The 13,823-nt window shown below is 56.9% G+C and overlaps 2 protein-coding genes across 2 annotated transcripts; one reads left to right on the plus strand and one right to left on the minus strand.

Annotated features, from left to right (window-relative positions):
* Positions 1–98: 98 nt before the first annotated feature.
* Positions 99–7,254, plus strand: ACTN3 (actinin alpha 3; the record flags this gene model as incomplete). The annotated part of the gene is made up of 8 exons (XM_044682290.1): positions 99–305; positions 801–989; positions 1,733–1,867; positions 2,561–2,740; positions 5,588–5,734; positions 5,913–5,978; positions 6,676–6,834; positions 6,941–7,254. Coding segments are annotated over 8 exons (1,242 nt in total), but the record flags the coding sequence as incomplete, so codon positions are not given.
* Positions 7,255–7,792: 538 nt separating this feature from the next.
* Positions 7,793–13,012, minus strand: CTSF (cathepsin F). The gene is made up of 13 exons (XM_044682042.1): positions 12,914–13,012; positions 11,383–11,455; positions 11,152–11,279; positions 10,997–11,072; positions 9,724–9,837; positions 9,410–9,555; positions 9,209–9,305; positions 9,045–9,125; positions 8,822–8,941; positions 8,664–8,728; positions 8,492–8,582; positions 8,333–8,391; positions 7,793–8,246 (listed from the first exon to the last, which is right to left on the minus strand). The coding sequence occupies exons 1-13, from the start codon at positions 13,010–13,012 to the stop codon at positions 8,172–8,174; spliced, it is 1,224 nt and encodes a 407-aa protein (XP_044537977.1). The 3' UTR covers positions 7,793–8,171.
* Positions 13,013–13,823: the final 811 nt, after the last annotated feature.

A 13,823-nucleotide genomic window follows, 5' to 3' on the forward strand; every position in this document is an offset into this window, starting at 1 on the left:
AGGAAGGAAAGAAAGAAGGAAGGAAGGAAGGAAGGAAGGAAGGAAGGAAGGAAGGAAGGAAGGAAGGAAGGAAGGAAGGAAGGAAGGAAGGAGAGGGAAAGGTTGGGGAGAGCAAGGCAGGCCAAATCCTTTGGGCACCCCTCCTTCTGCCCCCTCCTTCCCAGAGGATGGAGAAGCTCCTAGAAACCATAGACCAGCTGCAATTGGAGTTTGCCCGACGGGCGGCCCCTTTCAACAACTGGCTGGATGGGGCAGTGGAGGACCTGCAGGACGTGTGGCTGGTGCATTCGGTGGAGGAGACCCAGGTGGGCCATCCAGCTCCAGAAGGAGTTTCTCCCCAGCGGGGTCCCTGAGCTCATGGAATGCCAAGTGAGAGACCCCGCCCTCTTGCTCTTTCCACCAATGAGCCGCCTCGCCCTTGGTTGCTCTCCAGTCATTGGCTGCCCTGGGACCAATGGCGTCCCAGCTGCTCCTTCATGGGCGGGGCGCTCTTGGGCCGCTCTCCGGAGGGTCTACGGCTGCTGACTGCTGGCCCCGCGGGTCAGCTGCTGCTGCGGGCCGTCTCTCTCCCCATCTCTTGGGCTGACCGTGGGCTGAGCACACTTCCGCTTAGGGAGGGTCTGAGCGTGAGGGGCCGGGGTGGGGGTGTAGAAACCCCGGGAGGGGACGGCTCCCCCCACCTTATAAAGCCGAGCCCCTGCGGGCCACCTCTCCTGGCCAGCCCGAGGCACCCCCTTGGCTGGCGGGAAAGGAGGGGGGCAGGAAGCCGCCGAGCCGATCCTCTCCCTGACGTTCCTCAGAGCCTCATCACCGCTCACGAGCAGTTCAAGGCCACTCTGCCCGAGGCTGACCGGGAGCGGGGCGCCATCCTGGGCATTCAGGGGGAGATTCAGAAGATCTGCCAGACCTACGGGCTGCGCCTGAGCGTGAGCGGCTCCAACCCTTACATCAGCCTCACACCCCAGGACATCACCAGCAAGTGGGAGATGGTGAGTCGGCCTCACCCAGTGGGTGCTGCCCTCTCCAGCCCAAACCCTTCTCACCTCTCACCTGTCTCTTCCACTGTTTCAAAAGAAAGTTCCACCGAATGGAGCCTTTTTGCCTTTTGCACCACACTTCACAGAACACTCTGAGGTAGGGATTATGAGTCCTCATCAAACAGATGGGTAAACTGAGGCTCACAGGTCCTGTGCCTCTCCCGGCTAGTGAGAGTCAGAAGCAGGACTTCTGTGCCCATCTTACTTCTCCCCTTGCCTCCCCAGTACAGCCCTCGGTGGGCCTAGAGAGGAACAATTTGGATCTTTATAGCTCCAATAGCACATAGTAGGTGATTAATAAGTGCTTATTAGTTGATTGACAACGAGTAATTGCCACATAGCCTGTCAAAGGTGAGTAGAGCAGTCAGCCCCAGCCCAGGACCCCAAGAATTCTCTTCCCCTGACCCTAGGGCTTCTGCCATCAGCCAGGAAACATCAAGAGAGGGTGCAATATGGGCCAGCTGCACGACAGCAAAAAGCCAGACCCATGGTCCTGCCCTCAGAGAACCAACCTTTTAATGTGCAAATGGCATGGAAGCATGGAGGCATGAACAAAGGCCAGGCAGCTGGGGGCCTGGGGGAAGCTTCCTCTCTGCCCTGCCATGCCCACAGGGCCACCAGGGCCTGCCCCCAGTGTGGCCAGCCCACCCCCCCCATAGCCCTAGCCACCTGATCCCAACCTCCTGATTGCCCAGGTGCGGAAACTGGTGCCCAGCCGTGACCAGACCCTGCAAGAGGAGCTCGCCCGCCAGCAGGCCAATGAGAGGCTGCGCAGACAGTTCGCGGCTCAGGCCAATGCTATCGGCCCTTGGATTCAGGGAAAAGTAGAGGTGTGGAGAGTTGGGGACAATGCCCAGCCGTCCGGGGAGGAGGGCGGGCCCTATCCTGGCTGTCTTTGGCCCCTAGGTGCCTGCACTGCCATCTTGGGTCCCCCAAAGGGCAGGCTTCCTCCCTGAGGAGGAGGGACCTGGGCCTGGGGATGCAGCAGGGATTTAAGGGGGAATTGGGGGAGAGGGGGCTGATGAAAATTCAGTTGGATGGGAAGATTCAGACCTCAAGACACAAAGTCCTCTTCAGAGAAAGATCTCCCTCAGGACTGGAAAATAGAGCCCCAGAACAGCCCTCAGAGGCAAAGACCTAAAAAGAGGGTAGGGTCAGGCCATTCCCAGGATATGGAAAAGACTAGGGATCCCACCTGGGCAAGCAAGCCCTTTCTTATGGATTCTGGCTCTCCACAAAGGTTCGATGTAGGGATCCAGGCATGGACTTGTGACATGGGGTACAGGGACTGTGCCCAGTTAGGTGAAATCACCCAGAGCTCAACCCGTGACCCCACGGCACTGATCATCATTCTCTGAGATCAGGCAAAGGCAGGGAAAAGGCAATACACGGGGAGCATCATGGTAGAGGCATTTGCATGGGGAAGAGTGTGCCCCCCAAAGTTGGCATCTGAGGTCAAAGCTCTAGTTGCCTCACCCTCGTTATAGCTCCAACTAGGGCTACACTGTCTTTGACCCCTGCAGGAAGTTGGACGCCTGGCTGTGGGGCTGGCTGGCTCCTTAGAAGAACAGATGGCAGGACTGAGGCAGCAGGAACAAAACATCATTAACTATAAGAGCAACGTGGACCGGCTTGAGGGTGACCACCAGCTGCTGCAGGAGAGCCTGGTGTTTGATAACAAGCACACCGTCTACAGCATGGAGGTTGGTGGGGGACCAGACAGAGGGGGGACACCTGCCCAACCAAGGGAAGGGTGTCAGAAGGGGGCCCTGTGGAGGGTTTTTCATTTTTAGGCTTGTCCAGCTTTTTGGGACCCCGTTTGGGGTTTTCTTGGGGTAGAGGCATTGGAGCAGTTTGCCATTTCCTTCTCCAGCTCACTTTACAGATGAGGAAAGTGAGGCAGGCAGGGTTAAGTGTCTTGCTCAGGGTCACACAGCTAGGGAGTGTCTGAGGCCAATTTGAACTCAGGTCTTCCTGACTCCAGGCTTAACATTCTATCTACTGTGCCATTTAGCTGCTGCGGGGGGTGGGGGGATGGGTTGGGGGCACTAAAATATCTCCTTCTCTTACATGACGATAATGTTCCAATGATGCATCCCCCATAGCACTCACCCATGAAACAAAAACAGCCAAACAAAACTGACCACTGAAATGTCCCCGTCTGACAACATATGCAGCATTCAGCTCCCACAGGCCTCCCCCCCACCCCCCTCAAGTGGGAAGACGGATCCAGGTGTCATGATCTGCCTTCTGGGGCCAAGACAGTACTGGCCTTTGATCTGAGTTCAGCCCCCCTTAGGACATTCTTATTTATACCTCTGCAGTCCTCATGGCCTCCCAGTTGGCTTCCTGAGCTCTGGGATTCTCTGCCCTCCTCATTTGTAGAGCTCCTTATGGCCTATTCCAGTGCTGGGCAAACCTTTTAAAGAGGGGGCCAAAGAATAGGAAATACTCCTCTGTCAGTCTGTTTCTAGGGCAACTCTTTCGAAGTTTCATTGTATTGTATCCTACTCATTGTATTCCTCAGATTAGGAATAATGTCTCACAGCCAGATAGAACATTTCAGGGAGCTGCATCTGGCCCACAGGCCGTAGTTTGCCCATCTAGTCCCATTCCAGTCCATCTACATGTCCAGTCCACAGACACTGACTCTGTAGCTCTTGGAACAGAAGTGGACCTTGATCAGGGATTCCTCATGAGGGATGGTTTGCTGCCAAGCACATGGCACCAGTGGGACCCTTTCCAGCTGTTGTTGAGCTCCTTAGATAAACCTACATCTCTGAGGCAAAGGCTAGAAACAACTGGGTGACTTCTCAAGCCTAGAGAATGGGGAATGTCAGGGCTAGGAGAGAGCTCAGAATAGGGGATATGAGAGCTGGAAGCAAAGTTAGAACATCAAGGCGGTTCTCTTTGATAATTTCTTGTAATATAATGTCTACGGGGTTTTTTTTTGTTTGTTTGTTTGTTTTTGGTCATGACTCTCAGGTGGTCCAAAAATTCTTAAATTGTCTCTCCTAGATCTATTTTCCATGTAAATTGTTTTTTTTTCCAATGAGATATTTCATATTTTCTTCTATTTTTCCATTCTTTTGATTTTATTTTGTTTCTTGATGTTTCCTGAAGTCATTAGCCCAAGTCTAAATTTTTTTTTTTTTTTCATAAACATTTATTTATTTATTTTTAAGCCCTTAACTTCTGTGTATTGGCTCCTAGGTAGAAGAGAAGAGTGGTAAGGGTAGGCAATGGGGGACAAGTGACTTGCCCAGGGTCACACAGCTGGGCAGTGTCTGAGGCCAGATTTGAACCTAGGACCTCCAGTCTCTAGGCCTGGCTCTCAATCCACTGAGCTACCCAGCTGCCCTGTACCATAGACATTTTCAAGAGTTAAATGTTACTTTTGCTGTTTGCTCATTTTACCAGCTTTTTTTTTTTTACCTGTAGACTGGGAATTTTTTTTTTAACTCCTTACCTTCTGTCTTGGAGTCAATACTATGTATTGGCTCCAAGGCAGAAGAGTGGTAAGGGTAGGCAATGGGGGTTAAGTGACTTGCCCAGGGTCACACAGCTGGGAAGTGTCTGAGGCCAGATTTGAACCCAGAACCTCTGGACTGGGAATTCTGAAAGCTGCTTGCTGATTCTGTCTCCTCTGCTGGCTTGTAGGGTTCTATGACCCTCTGTGAGCTATTTTGCCCTGGGACTATGACTGTGTGTAGCAGTGCAAGCTTGAAAGGGCCCAATGCTATGGACTTCTGGGCTTCACTGTGGGCTGGTGCCAGGGAACGAGCTGCTCTTTTGTTAATGTAGCCCTCGCCCTGGAATGCTAAAGTTAGCCTGTACTCAGAAGTGGAATCTGGTGTGGTAGGTGGAGAGGTGGTCAGCCAGCACTCCTCTGTGTGTTTTGCTTCCAGTTCTCCCTTGCCCCATGAAAATCCACTCTCTGCCTACCTTTCAAGTTGTGTTCAGCAGGAGGGCCCCCACATTCTGCCTTGCTGTTGGTCTTTGAGTTCTGTCATTTTGAGGTTCTTTTTAAAGATTGGCTTGGAAGGATTGTCAGAGAGGTTTCAGCTTTTGTCCTAAGCTGCCATCTACCTAGGCTCCGCTCCCCTGGGACAGGGGGTGCTTAGAACAGGGGATGTCAGAGCTTGGAAGAGACCTTAGAACAGGAGATGTTAGAGCTGGGAAGAGCTTAGAACAGGTTATGATAGATGTTGGAGAGGGCCTAGAACCTAGGATGTCAGGGCTAGGAAGGGTCTTAGAACATGGAATGTCAGGGCCCGGAGGGGACTTAGGACACGTAATGTCAGGGCTGGGAGGGCCTCAGATTATATCTTTGAACCCTCTTATTTTGTCAATAAGGAAACTGAGTCCCAGAGAAAGAAATTGACTTGGCCAAGAGGAAGAAATATCAGGTGTCCCATCACAATTTGAATCCAGATCCCTGGCCTCCAGGGATCTCAGGGCTGGAAGGCCTGGTGCCATCTGTTCTTCCATTCCACTTTGGTTGCTGCCATCCAAGTTATCTTCATCTTCCCGTCCTGTCCTCCCTCCAGCATATCCGTGTGGGCTGGGAGCAGTTGCTCACCTCCATCGCCAGGACCATCAATGAGGTAGAAAACCAGGTGCTGACCCGGGATGCCAAGGGCCTGAGCCAAGAACAGCTCAATGAGTTCCGGGCCTCCTTCAACCATTTTGACCGGGTGAGAGCAGGGTCCCAGCTGGAGCCGAGGGAAGGGTGGGCGGGCAGGCTGCCCGGAAGGCTCGTGAGGCCCAGGAGCAGGAGAGGACACTGCCCTGGCCTGGCCAGTGAGGGGGCAGTGGTGGGCAGGAAGGGAAGCGGACAGGCTCAAGGCCTGATGGGGTCTCTGCCAATCACAGAAGCGAAACGGCATGATGGAGCCCGATGATTTCCGAGCCTGCCTCATCTCCATGGGCTACGACTTGGTGAGCATTTCCCCAGGCCTCGCTCCTCTTCCTGGTCCTCCGAGCCCAGCTCTGCTGATCCTCCTGGGGAGACCCATATGGAGGCTTAGCCCCAGCCTGGCCTCCTCTTGCCAACACCTGTCAGAGGCATTCCTGAGGCCCAGGCCCTGAAAGCCCCTCGAATGCTTCTAGCACAGAACACAAACCTGTTTTCTTTCACCTTCACAAGCTGACCTTCAAGGCCTGGCAGCACGGCTCTCCTTCCTGTCCTGCCCATTCTCTCCTCCCTGCACACAAGTCCATCTCCCATCTCCAAGCCTTTGCCAAGGCTGTGTCCCTAGCCCTAGAATAGGCAGCATCCTCGCCCTGCTTCTTTGAGGCCTTTCCTGGGCCCCCCATTACTCTGTCCGTGTGCTTCCCAGCCAGTACAAAGAAAAGGCCCCTTGAGGGCAGGGACTATTTCATCTTTGTATCTTCATTGCCCAGCCTGGGGCCTGGCACAAAGGGGGTCCTTGATAAAAAAAACTTTTTTGACCCTTACCTTCCATCTTGGACTCAATATCGATTCCAAAGTAGAGAGCTAGTGACTTGCCCAGGGTCATACCGCTGGGGCCATATTTGAACCCAGGACCTCTCGCCTCTACCCACCCAGTCACTCAGCTGCCTCAGTCAATGCTTTTTCAGAGGGAGGAATGAATGACTGGGTTTGCCTCTGCAGGGAGAAGTCGAGTTTGCTCGCATCATGACGATGGTGGACCCCAACGCAGCTGGGGTGGTCACCTTCCAGGCCTTCATTGACTTCATGACCCGGGAGACGGCCGAGACGGACACGGCCGAGCAGGTTGTGGCCTCCTTCAAGATCTTGGCTGGAGACAAGGTGAGTCTTGGGGGATGGGGGCTTCAGCTCCCCGACTTCGGTCATGGTCTCCCCTGTCTCTGGGGGGGTCAGGCAGGATCTGAGCCGTCCCCCATCCCTCCTGCAGAATTACATCACAGGCGAGGAGCTGCGGCGGGAGCTACCGCCAGAGCAGGCCGAGTACTGCATCCGCCGGATGGCCCCCTACACCGGGCCTGGGGCGCCCTCGGGGGCTCTGGACTACGTAGCCTTCTCCAGTGCCCTCTACGGGGAGAGCGACCTCTGACCCCAGCCCCTTCCCTGGGAACCCCTTCTCGGCCAGCACTCAAGTTGTGGCTCGCAGACCCCCCTCCCCCCGATTCTCCCGGGAACCCCTTTGCCCCCTCGCCCCTTCCAAGGCACTGGTTGTACTCAATAAAGCTCCGTCTCGGCTGGCTCAGATCCCATCTCCACCCCGTGGGGGGGTCAGAAGCTCCGTGGGGCCAGGACAGCACGCCCCCTCCCCCTCCTCGTGGCCTTTGGGGGCCCCTGAGGAGACATGAGTGAGGTCGAGGGCCAGTCAGTCACTGGGGCTCTCAGGAAACAGCCCCTGCTTGGTGCTCTTCCATGGACTCAGGAGGAGCAGAAGGGGCTGAGGGCAGGGGTCTGCCCCGTGCTGGGACCTGGGGAGGGAGAGGAAGGAGAGGAGGGAGAGGAGGGAGAGCATCCCAGACGTGCCACGCCACGTGGGAGGTTCAGCAGGAAGACGCAGGATGGGGCCAAGCCAGGAAGGCCTTAAAATGCTGGACGGAGGGCCCGGGGGTGCCGGGGCAGGCGTGGGCAGCCTGGCCTTTGGGAAGTCCAGGGCAGCCGAGCAGGCAGAGGCCCGAGACTGAAGCAGGGAGCACTTCCGGGGCTCTGCCAGGCTGCGGCCGCACCAGGGTCTGTCTGACCGGCCCTGGACGGACCCCGGAGGCGGCGCAACCAATCCAGACCCGGGTCAGGACCTAACTTTATTGATGCTAAGAGGGTGCCGGGCACAAGGCTTCGGCCATAACAGACAGTTTTCATCTCAGCCAGGAGAGTCCAAACCATTGTACAGAGAGGGAAACTGAGGCTCAGTGCCTGCAGGAGCTGGTATGGGATCAGAATGAGTAGCGACCCCTGGACAGATCCTGGAGCAGCCCCCGGCGGTCCTGCCTCGCTGGGCCCGTCTTTGCCCTCCCACAGCCCGGGCAGGGGGCGGGTGGGGGCGGCCCTGCCAGGTCGAGGAGAACGAGTCACGCTAGTCTAGAGGTCTGAGTTCACGGGCCGGGCTGGGACGCTGCCCTGCCCAGAGGGGGCGCCGCTGTTACCGGTTCCGGCCCGGGGTGGGCTCGCTAGTCCACGATGGCAGAGCTGGCCATGGTGTTCATCCCACAGGCCCGGGCACCCCGATATAAGTAATAATAACCCTGTGCGGGGGGAGGGGAAGAGAGATTAGGGGAGACATTGGGGGCATGGAACTGGGGAGGCGGGGGGGGGCGGGGCAGCATCTTACCTCCTCGCCCCAGTCAGGGCCCCAGCTGTTCTTGATGGCCCAGAAGGGGATGCCGGAGCCTGGGGAGCAGAAGCCAGTGATGGCTCAGAGATAGCCCGGGCCCCCATTTCTCTGTCATGAGACCCCCACCCGCGCGGCCCGGGGATGCTGGTGACTTACGGTCGCCGTAGCCCACGAGCAGCACGGCATGGTCGATGAACCAGGGGCTGCACAGGGGCCGGAATGGGTGGGAGACCCCGCGGCGGTAGAACTGGGGAGAGAGGGGCAGGTTAGACCGGGGGGCGGCCCGTCCCCTCCGGAGGGCTGGGGGGTCCCGGGGGCCCTCTCTCACCTGCATGGCGAAGGCGTTGAGCGCGATGGAGACGGGGCCGTTCTCGGCCAGCCAGGCGGCGAGCTCTGGGACGGGGGAAGCAAAAAGGGCTGGTTACTCGGGCTCGGGCCCCCGAGGCACTTCCTCAGGAGAACCCCCTGCAGTGCGCCCCCCTCTACCTTCCTCATCGCGGCTCAGGTCCACCGAGCTGTTGATGTAGGCTCGGGCCTTGTCAGGGGAGAAGCTGCACCGCTCCTTGCGGCCCTCGTAACTGTAGTCCTTCTCCGTCTCGAGCCCACCTGGGGAAGGGAAGCCGAGCAGAGCCGGGGTTGGGAGAGGGGAGGGGGCAGGAGAGCTGGCCAAGCCCCCTCCTCGGGGCCTGCCTCCCGGCTCGCTCCCTACCCAGTGTCTCAATAGCTGTGTAGGCATTCGAGGGAAGGCCTCCGCCACAGGCTTGGTCCAGCGTGTCGCAATCCACCAGCTCTACAAGGAGGAACAAAGGCGTCACGAGGTGCCCGGCGGTCAGGGGAGGCCAAGAGAAGGTCTCGGGCCGGAGCCGTCCTTACCCTGCTCAGAAAGGGCCAGCAGGGTCCCGTGGCGGAGAAACCACTGCCCCTCCACGTTGCCGGTCACCGAGAAGGCCCAGCAGGACCCACACATGCCCTGGAGAGAGGAGGAGGAGCGGTGAGCCGCTCGGGGGCCCGGAGCCCCGCCCGCCCTCTCCCCCCTCTTAGCCCCCCAGGGCTCTCCCCTCACCCATCTTTCACCTGATTCTTGACTTCAGTGACGGCCCCGTGTTCTCTCCAGTCCCAGGAGGCAGGGGCTGGACCTCTGGCCGCTGGGGCCGGCCTCAGGGCTTGGCCTGGGAGGCTGCTTAATAGAGGGTTCAGATAGAAAGTGCGAAACTCCTCTTCTGTGGGGAGAAACGGCCGCCTTTGGGGAAGCAGCCCAGGGAGGGGAGGCACCCGGGGAGGGGGAGCAGAGCCGGGGTGAGGGGGCTACTCTCAGGAGGGCCTGGCAGGCCGCACCGCCGCCTGGGGAGCCCCATCGAAGCGGAGCCCCACGGGAGACCGACGGGTACCTGTGAGGTCACTGAACTTGGTGACACCGTACTCAGCAGAACCCTGGTCCAACGCCTGCATCTTGCGGGCCAGCTCCAGGTTCCGGGCAAAGATGCCCAGACGTCGTTGGGTCTCTGTGAGGAGGAGGAGAGGCTTAGCCGGCGGACTCTGGGATGCCCGGGCCCTGGGGGCATCTCTGTGGGGACACATTAAAGGGGCGTCGTGTCCCCCATTAGGGTGGGAGCCCCTCGAGGGCAGGATTGGGGAAAAGACATGAACAAACCCCTCCTGCGTGCCAAGCCGGGCTCAATCACTGGGGAATCCAAGGCCAGACCGGCAGCCCCCGTCCTCGGGGAACTCGGGCTCTCCCGGAGGAGAAGAGACATACACGAGTCACCAGAACGGCCGCCAGATCAGGGAAGGCTCCCGCAGGATGGAGGCAGAAGGAAGGAGGGCATGCCTGGCGTGGGGGCGGCCTGGGCAAAGCCCCAGAGATGGGACGTAGGAGGAAGAGAAAGCGTGGGAAGCGGAGGAAGGTCCAAGAAGCTCGGGGCCAGGCTGGCAGGGTTTGATTTTGTCCCGTGAGGCCACGTGTGTAAAGCCCTTCCTGAGCTGGCACCTGGCACAGAGTGGCACTTCCTAAACGCTTGTTAACGGCCCTCTGACCCTTAAAGGCCTGGAGGCTGGCAGAAGTGACCCACACGTCTTTCTATGGCATCACTTTATAGCAGCTGCTAGGTCAAAACACAAATAAGCAGCAGCCATTGGGTGGCTCAGTGGATGAAGCCAGGTCAGACAGGAGGTTCTGGGTTCAAATCCGACCTCAGACACTTCCTAGCTGCGTGACCCTGGGCAAGTCACCTAACCCCCATTGCCTAGCCCTTATGGAAGGGATCTATCCTAGTCCAAAGACAGAAGGTAGAGTTTAAAAGGAAAAGCAGAGGGAGACCTGAGGCACGGAGAGCAATGAACAACAGCAAATACCTGGAGCGTTCCCCGCTCCCCCTCTACGTCGTGCAGGGAACTTTACAAATATGATCTCATCAATCCTCACAATCCTGACCGGGAGGTGCTAGGATCACATCTATTTTGCGCATGAGGAAACGGAGGCAGACAGCAGTTCAGTGACTAGCTCAGGGTCACACAGGCTGAGGCTGGATCTGAACTCAGGCCTTCAAGCTCTATCCCTCGGGCCATCGGCTACCCAACCGCGATACCATTATAAGCAAAAATGCCATTATCATCCTCTCGGGAGCCACGACCTTAAGTGCCCGGGTGGCAGAGGGCGCTCACCTGTGGCATTGGCATAGCTCTTGTTGTAGGTGGTGAGGAAGTCCTTGAAGAGGCTGATGAGCTCCACTGAGTCGCTCTGAAACAGAAGGGGGGTGGGGGAGTGAACTTCCAAGGGCTCGCTGTCCACACTGGGGAGGAGGGGAGGGGACGCTTACCGTCCTGGGCAAGGACGAGCTGTGGGGCCCGGCCGACAAGCCCGCATCCGGACTGCTCTGGTTTCTCGCCTTAGATGGGAGGCCAGGAGGACGCTGATGGTCAGAACTCCAGAGAAGAGGCTGGGAGCCTGGGCAGGATGAAAGGAAGAGCACAGCCCCGGTTCTGTGAGCCCCAAGCCCACCCCCACTCCCCCACTCCCTTGGGGATCTGGGCAGGCTCTCTCTTCTCACCAGGCTGACCGCAGTCTTGCTCCAGCAGCGTCTGTTTGGCCCATATCTGGTCCAGGACTTCAAAGCAACAAAGCTGAGACAGAGGAATGTGCCCACATTGGGGGAGGGAAGGGAGTAGAACTGAGTTTGGGAAGTGGGGAACAGAGTTGGGGCAAGGCGTCATGGCAACTAAGGGCACCCTGAGCTTCCTAGAGAGGCAGACCACTTGGAGTCGAGAAGACTTGGGTTCAAATCTTGATTTAGATATTTATCTACTGGTTGACCTTGGACAAGTCCCCTTCCCACCTGAGATTCTGTTTTTATGTGTAAAATGGGGGGCTGGCCTGGACGGTCTCCAAGGTTCCTTCCAGGTCAGAAGCCAAGATCCCATGATCCTTCCTGGACTAAGGGTCCTCCAAGGGCTCTCCTCTTCTTCAGACTTTCTGAGAGCTCTTTGCCCCACCTTCTCCCTTGTACCATTACCATCACCATCACTTCCTTGAGGGCAGGGATGGTTTCATTTAGATCTCTGCATACCCCATTACATAGCACAGTGCCTGGCACACAATAGGCACTTAATAAGTGTACATTCTTTGGCACGAGTAAACTTAGTTCATAGAGGACATCTGAGCCAATCCCATCATCTGCCATATGAAGCCAGGGAACCTCCTCCAAAGTCTCCCAATAGGAAATGGCAAAGCAAGATCTGAACCCAGACCCTTCTCTAAGTTCAGGGTTTTCCCACCATGCCATATTTTCCAAACTGCTTTTCCTTTTATAAGATTAAAAATTAATATTCAATACTTCCAGTATTATATTTTCTAAGATTTATGAATAATCCCTTGAAATAGAGGAAAGTGATAGCCTGAGTAAGGAGCCATTTCCCAGACCACAAAAGCGGGAGAAGAGAGAGTGAGGACAGAGTTACAGAAACTTTTATCTACAAAAACGGAAGGACGCAACATGGGGATGAGAAAGGAATCCTGGGAAAGGTAGTTCAAGACTATAAAATTCTATTTACACACTTTGGGCCTCACAACAACTCTTTACAGATGGGGAAACTGAGTCTCCTAGAGGTTGAGAGCCTTGTCCAGCTAATGTCTAGGAGAGCCTTGAATGAAGCATCTCTTTGAGGGCAGGCACTGCTGGTTTGTACTTTGGCATCTTGTTAGTGCAAAACAAATGTCTGTTGGCCCAGAATGGAGGAAAAGGTCAAAGCAATTTCTCCCTTTGATCCTGGGGGCCCAGAGGTCACCCCCCCCAGTCTAGAATGGCTTTCCTGGGCCCCTGAGTCAGGCCTCCACCAACAGGCCTTGAACTGGAGCCCCAAGGGCCAGCCCCTTCCCCGGAAGGTGGCTTCCTCAGTGTGACTCAGGGTGTGGGTGTGTATGGGGAGGCCAAGGGAGGCTGCTAGGTCAAGCTCCCTATCCCGTGACACTCATGAAGCGGCTGACTCAGCCTTATTGACCAGTTAGAGCTAGTTAGGGCTGAGGTAAGTCAGCACCTAAGCCAGGCTCAGACCTGTCCCAGCTTTGGATCTTGAAGTACTTACCAGGGTCTCTGAAGACTGGGGGTGCTTGCAGGCTGTGGGGGGGCTGCAGGGCGGCTCAGCCAATGTCACCTCTAGGGAGTAGAGCACCCCCTGGGCCATCTGGGCAAAAGAGGGGAATTGGAAACCTGGGTCCTGGCCACTGAATTCAGATCTGGGGCCTCCCTCTGCCCCCCTCCATCCACAGAAGCCATTGGGCAGCCTGAGACCTTCCTTTCCCCCCACCCCATTCCTCAGTCCCCTAGTTCAGACCATACACTCATTGCTGCCACACAGGATTAAAATGAAATTGGGAAACAGGACCAAACAAGCAAAAGCACCCCAAAAGAGATGACACCTCCACGTGGCCTGCAGCACCTGGTACAGGGTGTGGCCCCATTTTTATTTGAGTTTGACACCCCCATCCACTCCTTCTTCCCAAGTCCCTAAGGGCCCTCTGCTTGTGCTTCAGACCCCTGGGCCCACCCTTCCTGGCTGCCGCCCCCTGACTTTCCTGCTGCCTGGAGGCTGGGTCACCAATGCGTGTTGTCTCCCCTCACTAGAGTGGAGGCTCCTGGAAGGTGGGAGCTCTCTCTGCAGCTCTATCCCCAGAACTGCCCTGGAGGCCCATCATCTCTCCCCACCAGCCCCGGGGCCCTCTCCACCTCCAAAGGATCTTTGGGACTCCATTCAGATCCCCTCCACCTGCAGGCCCCGCCCCTGTCTCTCAGGCCCCGCCTCTTACTCAGCCCCACCCATCTGCTCAAGGCATCCCTTTAGCCCCTCCTCCTACCTAGGCTCCTCACAGACCCCTCAGGCCCGGTCCAAGAGGTATTCCCTTAGACCCCACCCACAAGTTCCTCGATCCCCTCAGGCCCCCCAGACCCTAAATGGCTCCCCCTCCCTTATGCCAGGGCCATGCTGCAGGCCCCCC

Source organism: Gracilinanus agilis, chromosome 6 (assembly GCF_016433145.1).
Source record: "Gracilinanus agilis isolate LMUSP501 chromosome 6, AgileGrace, whole genome shotgun sequence".
NCBI classification, from domain to species: Eukaryota; Metazoa; Chordata; class Mammalia; order Didelphimorphia; family Didelphidae; genus Gracilinanus; species Gracilinanus agilis.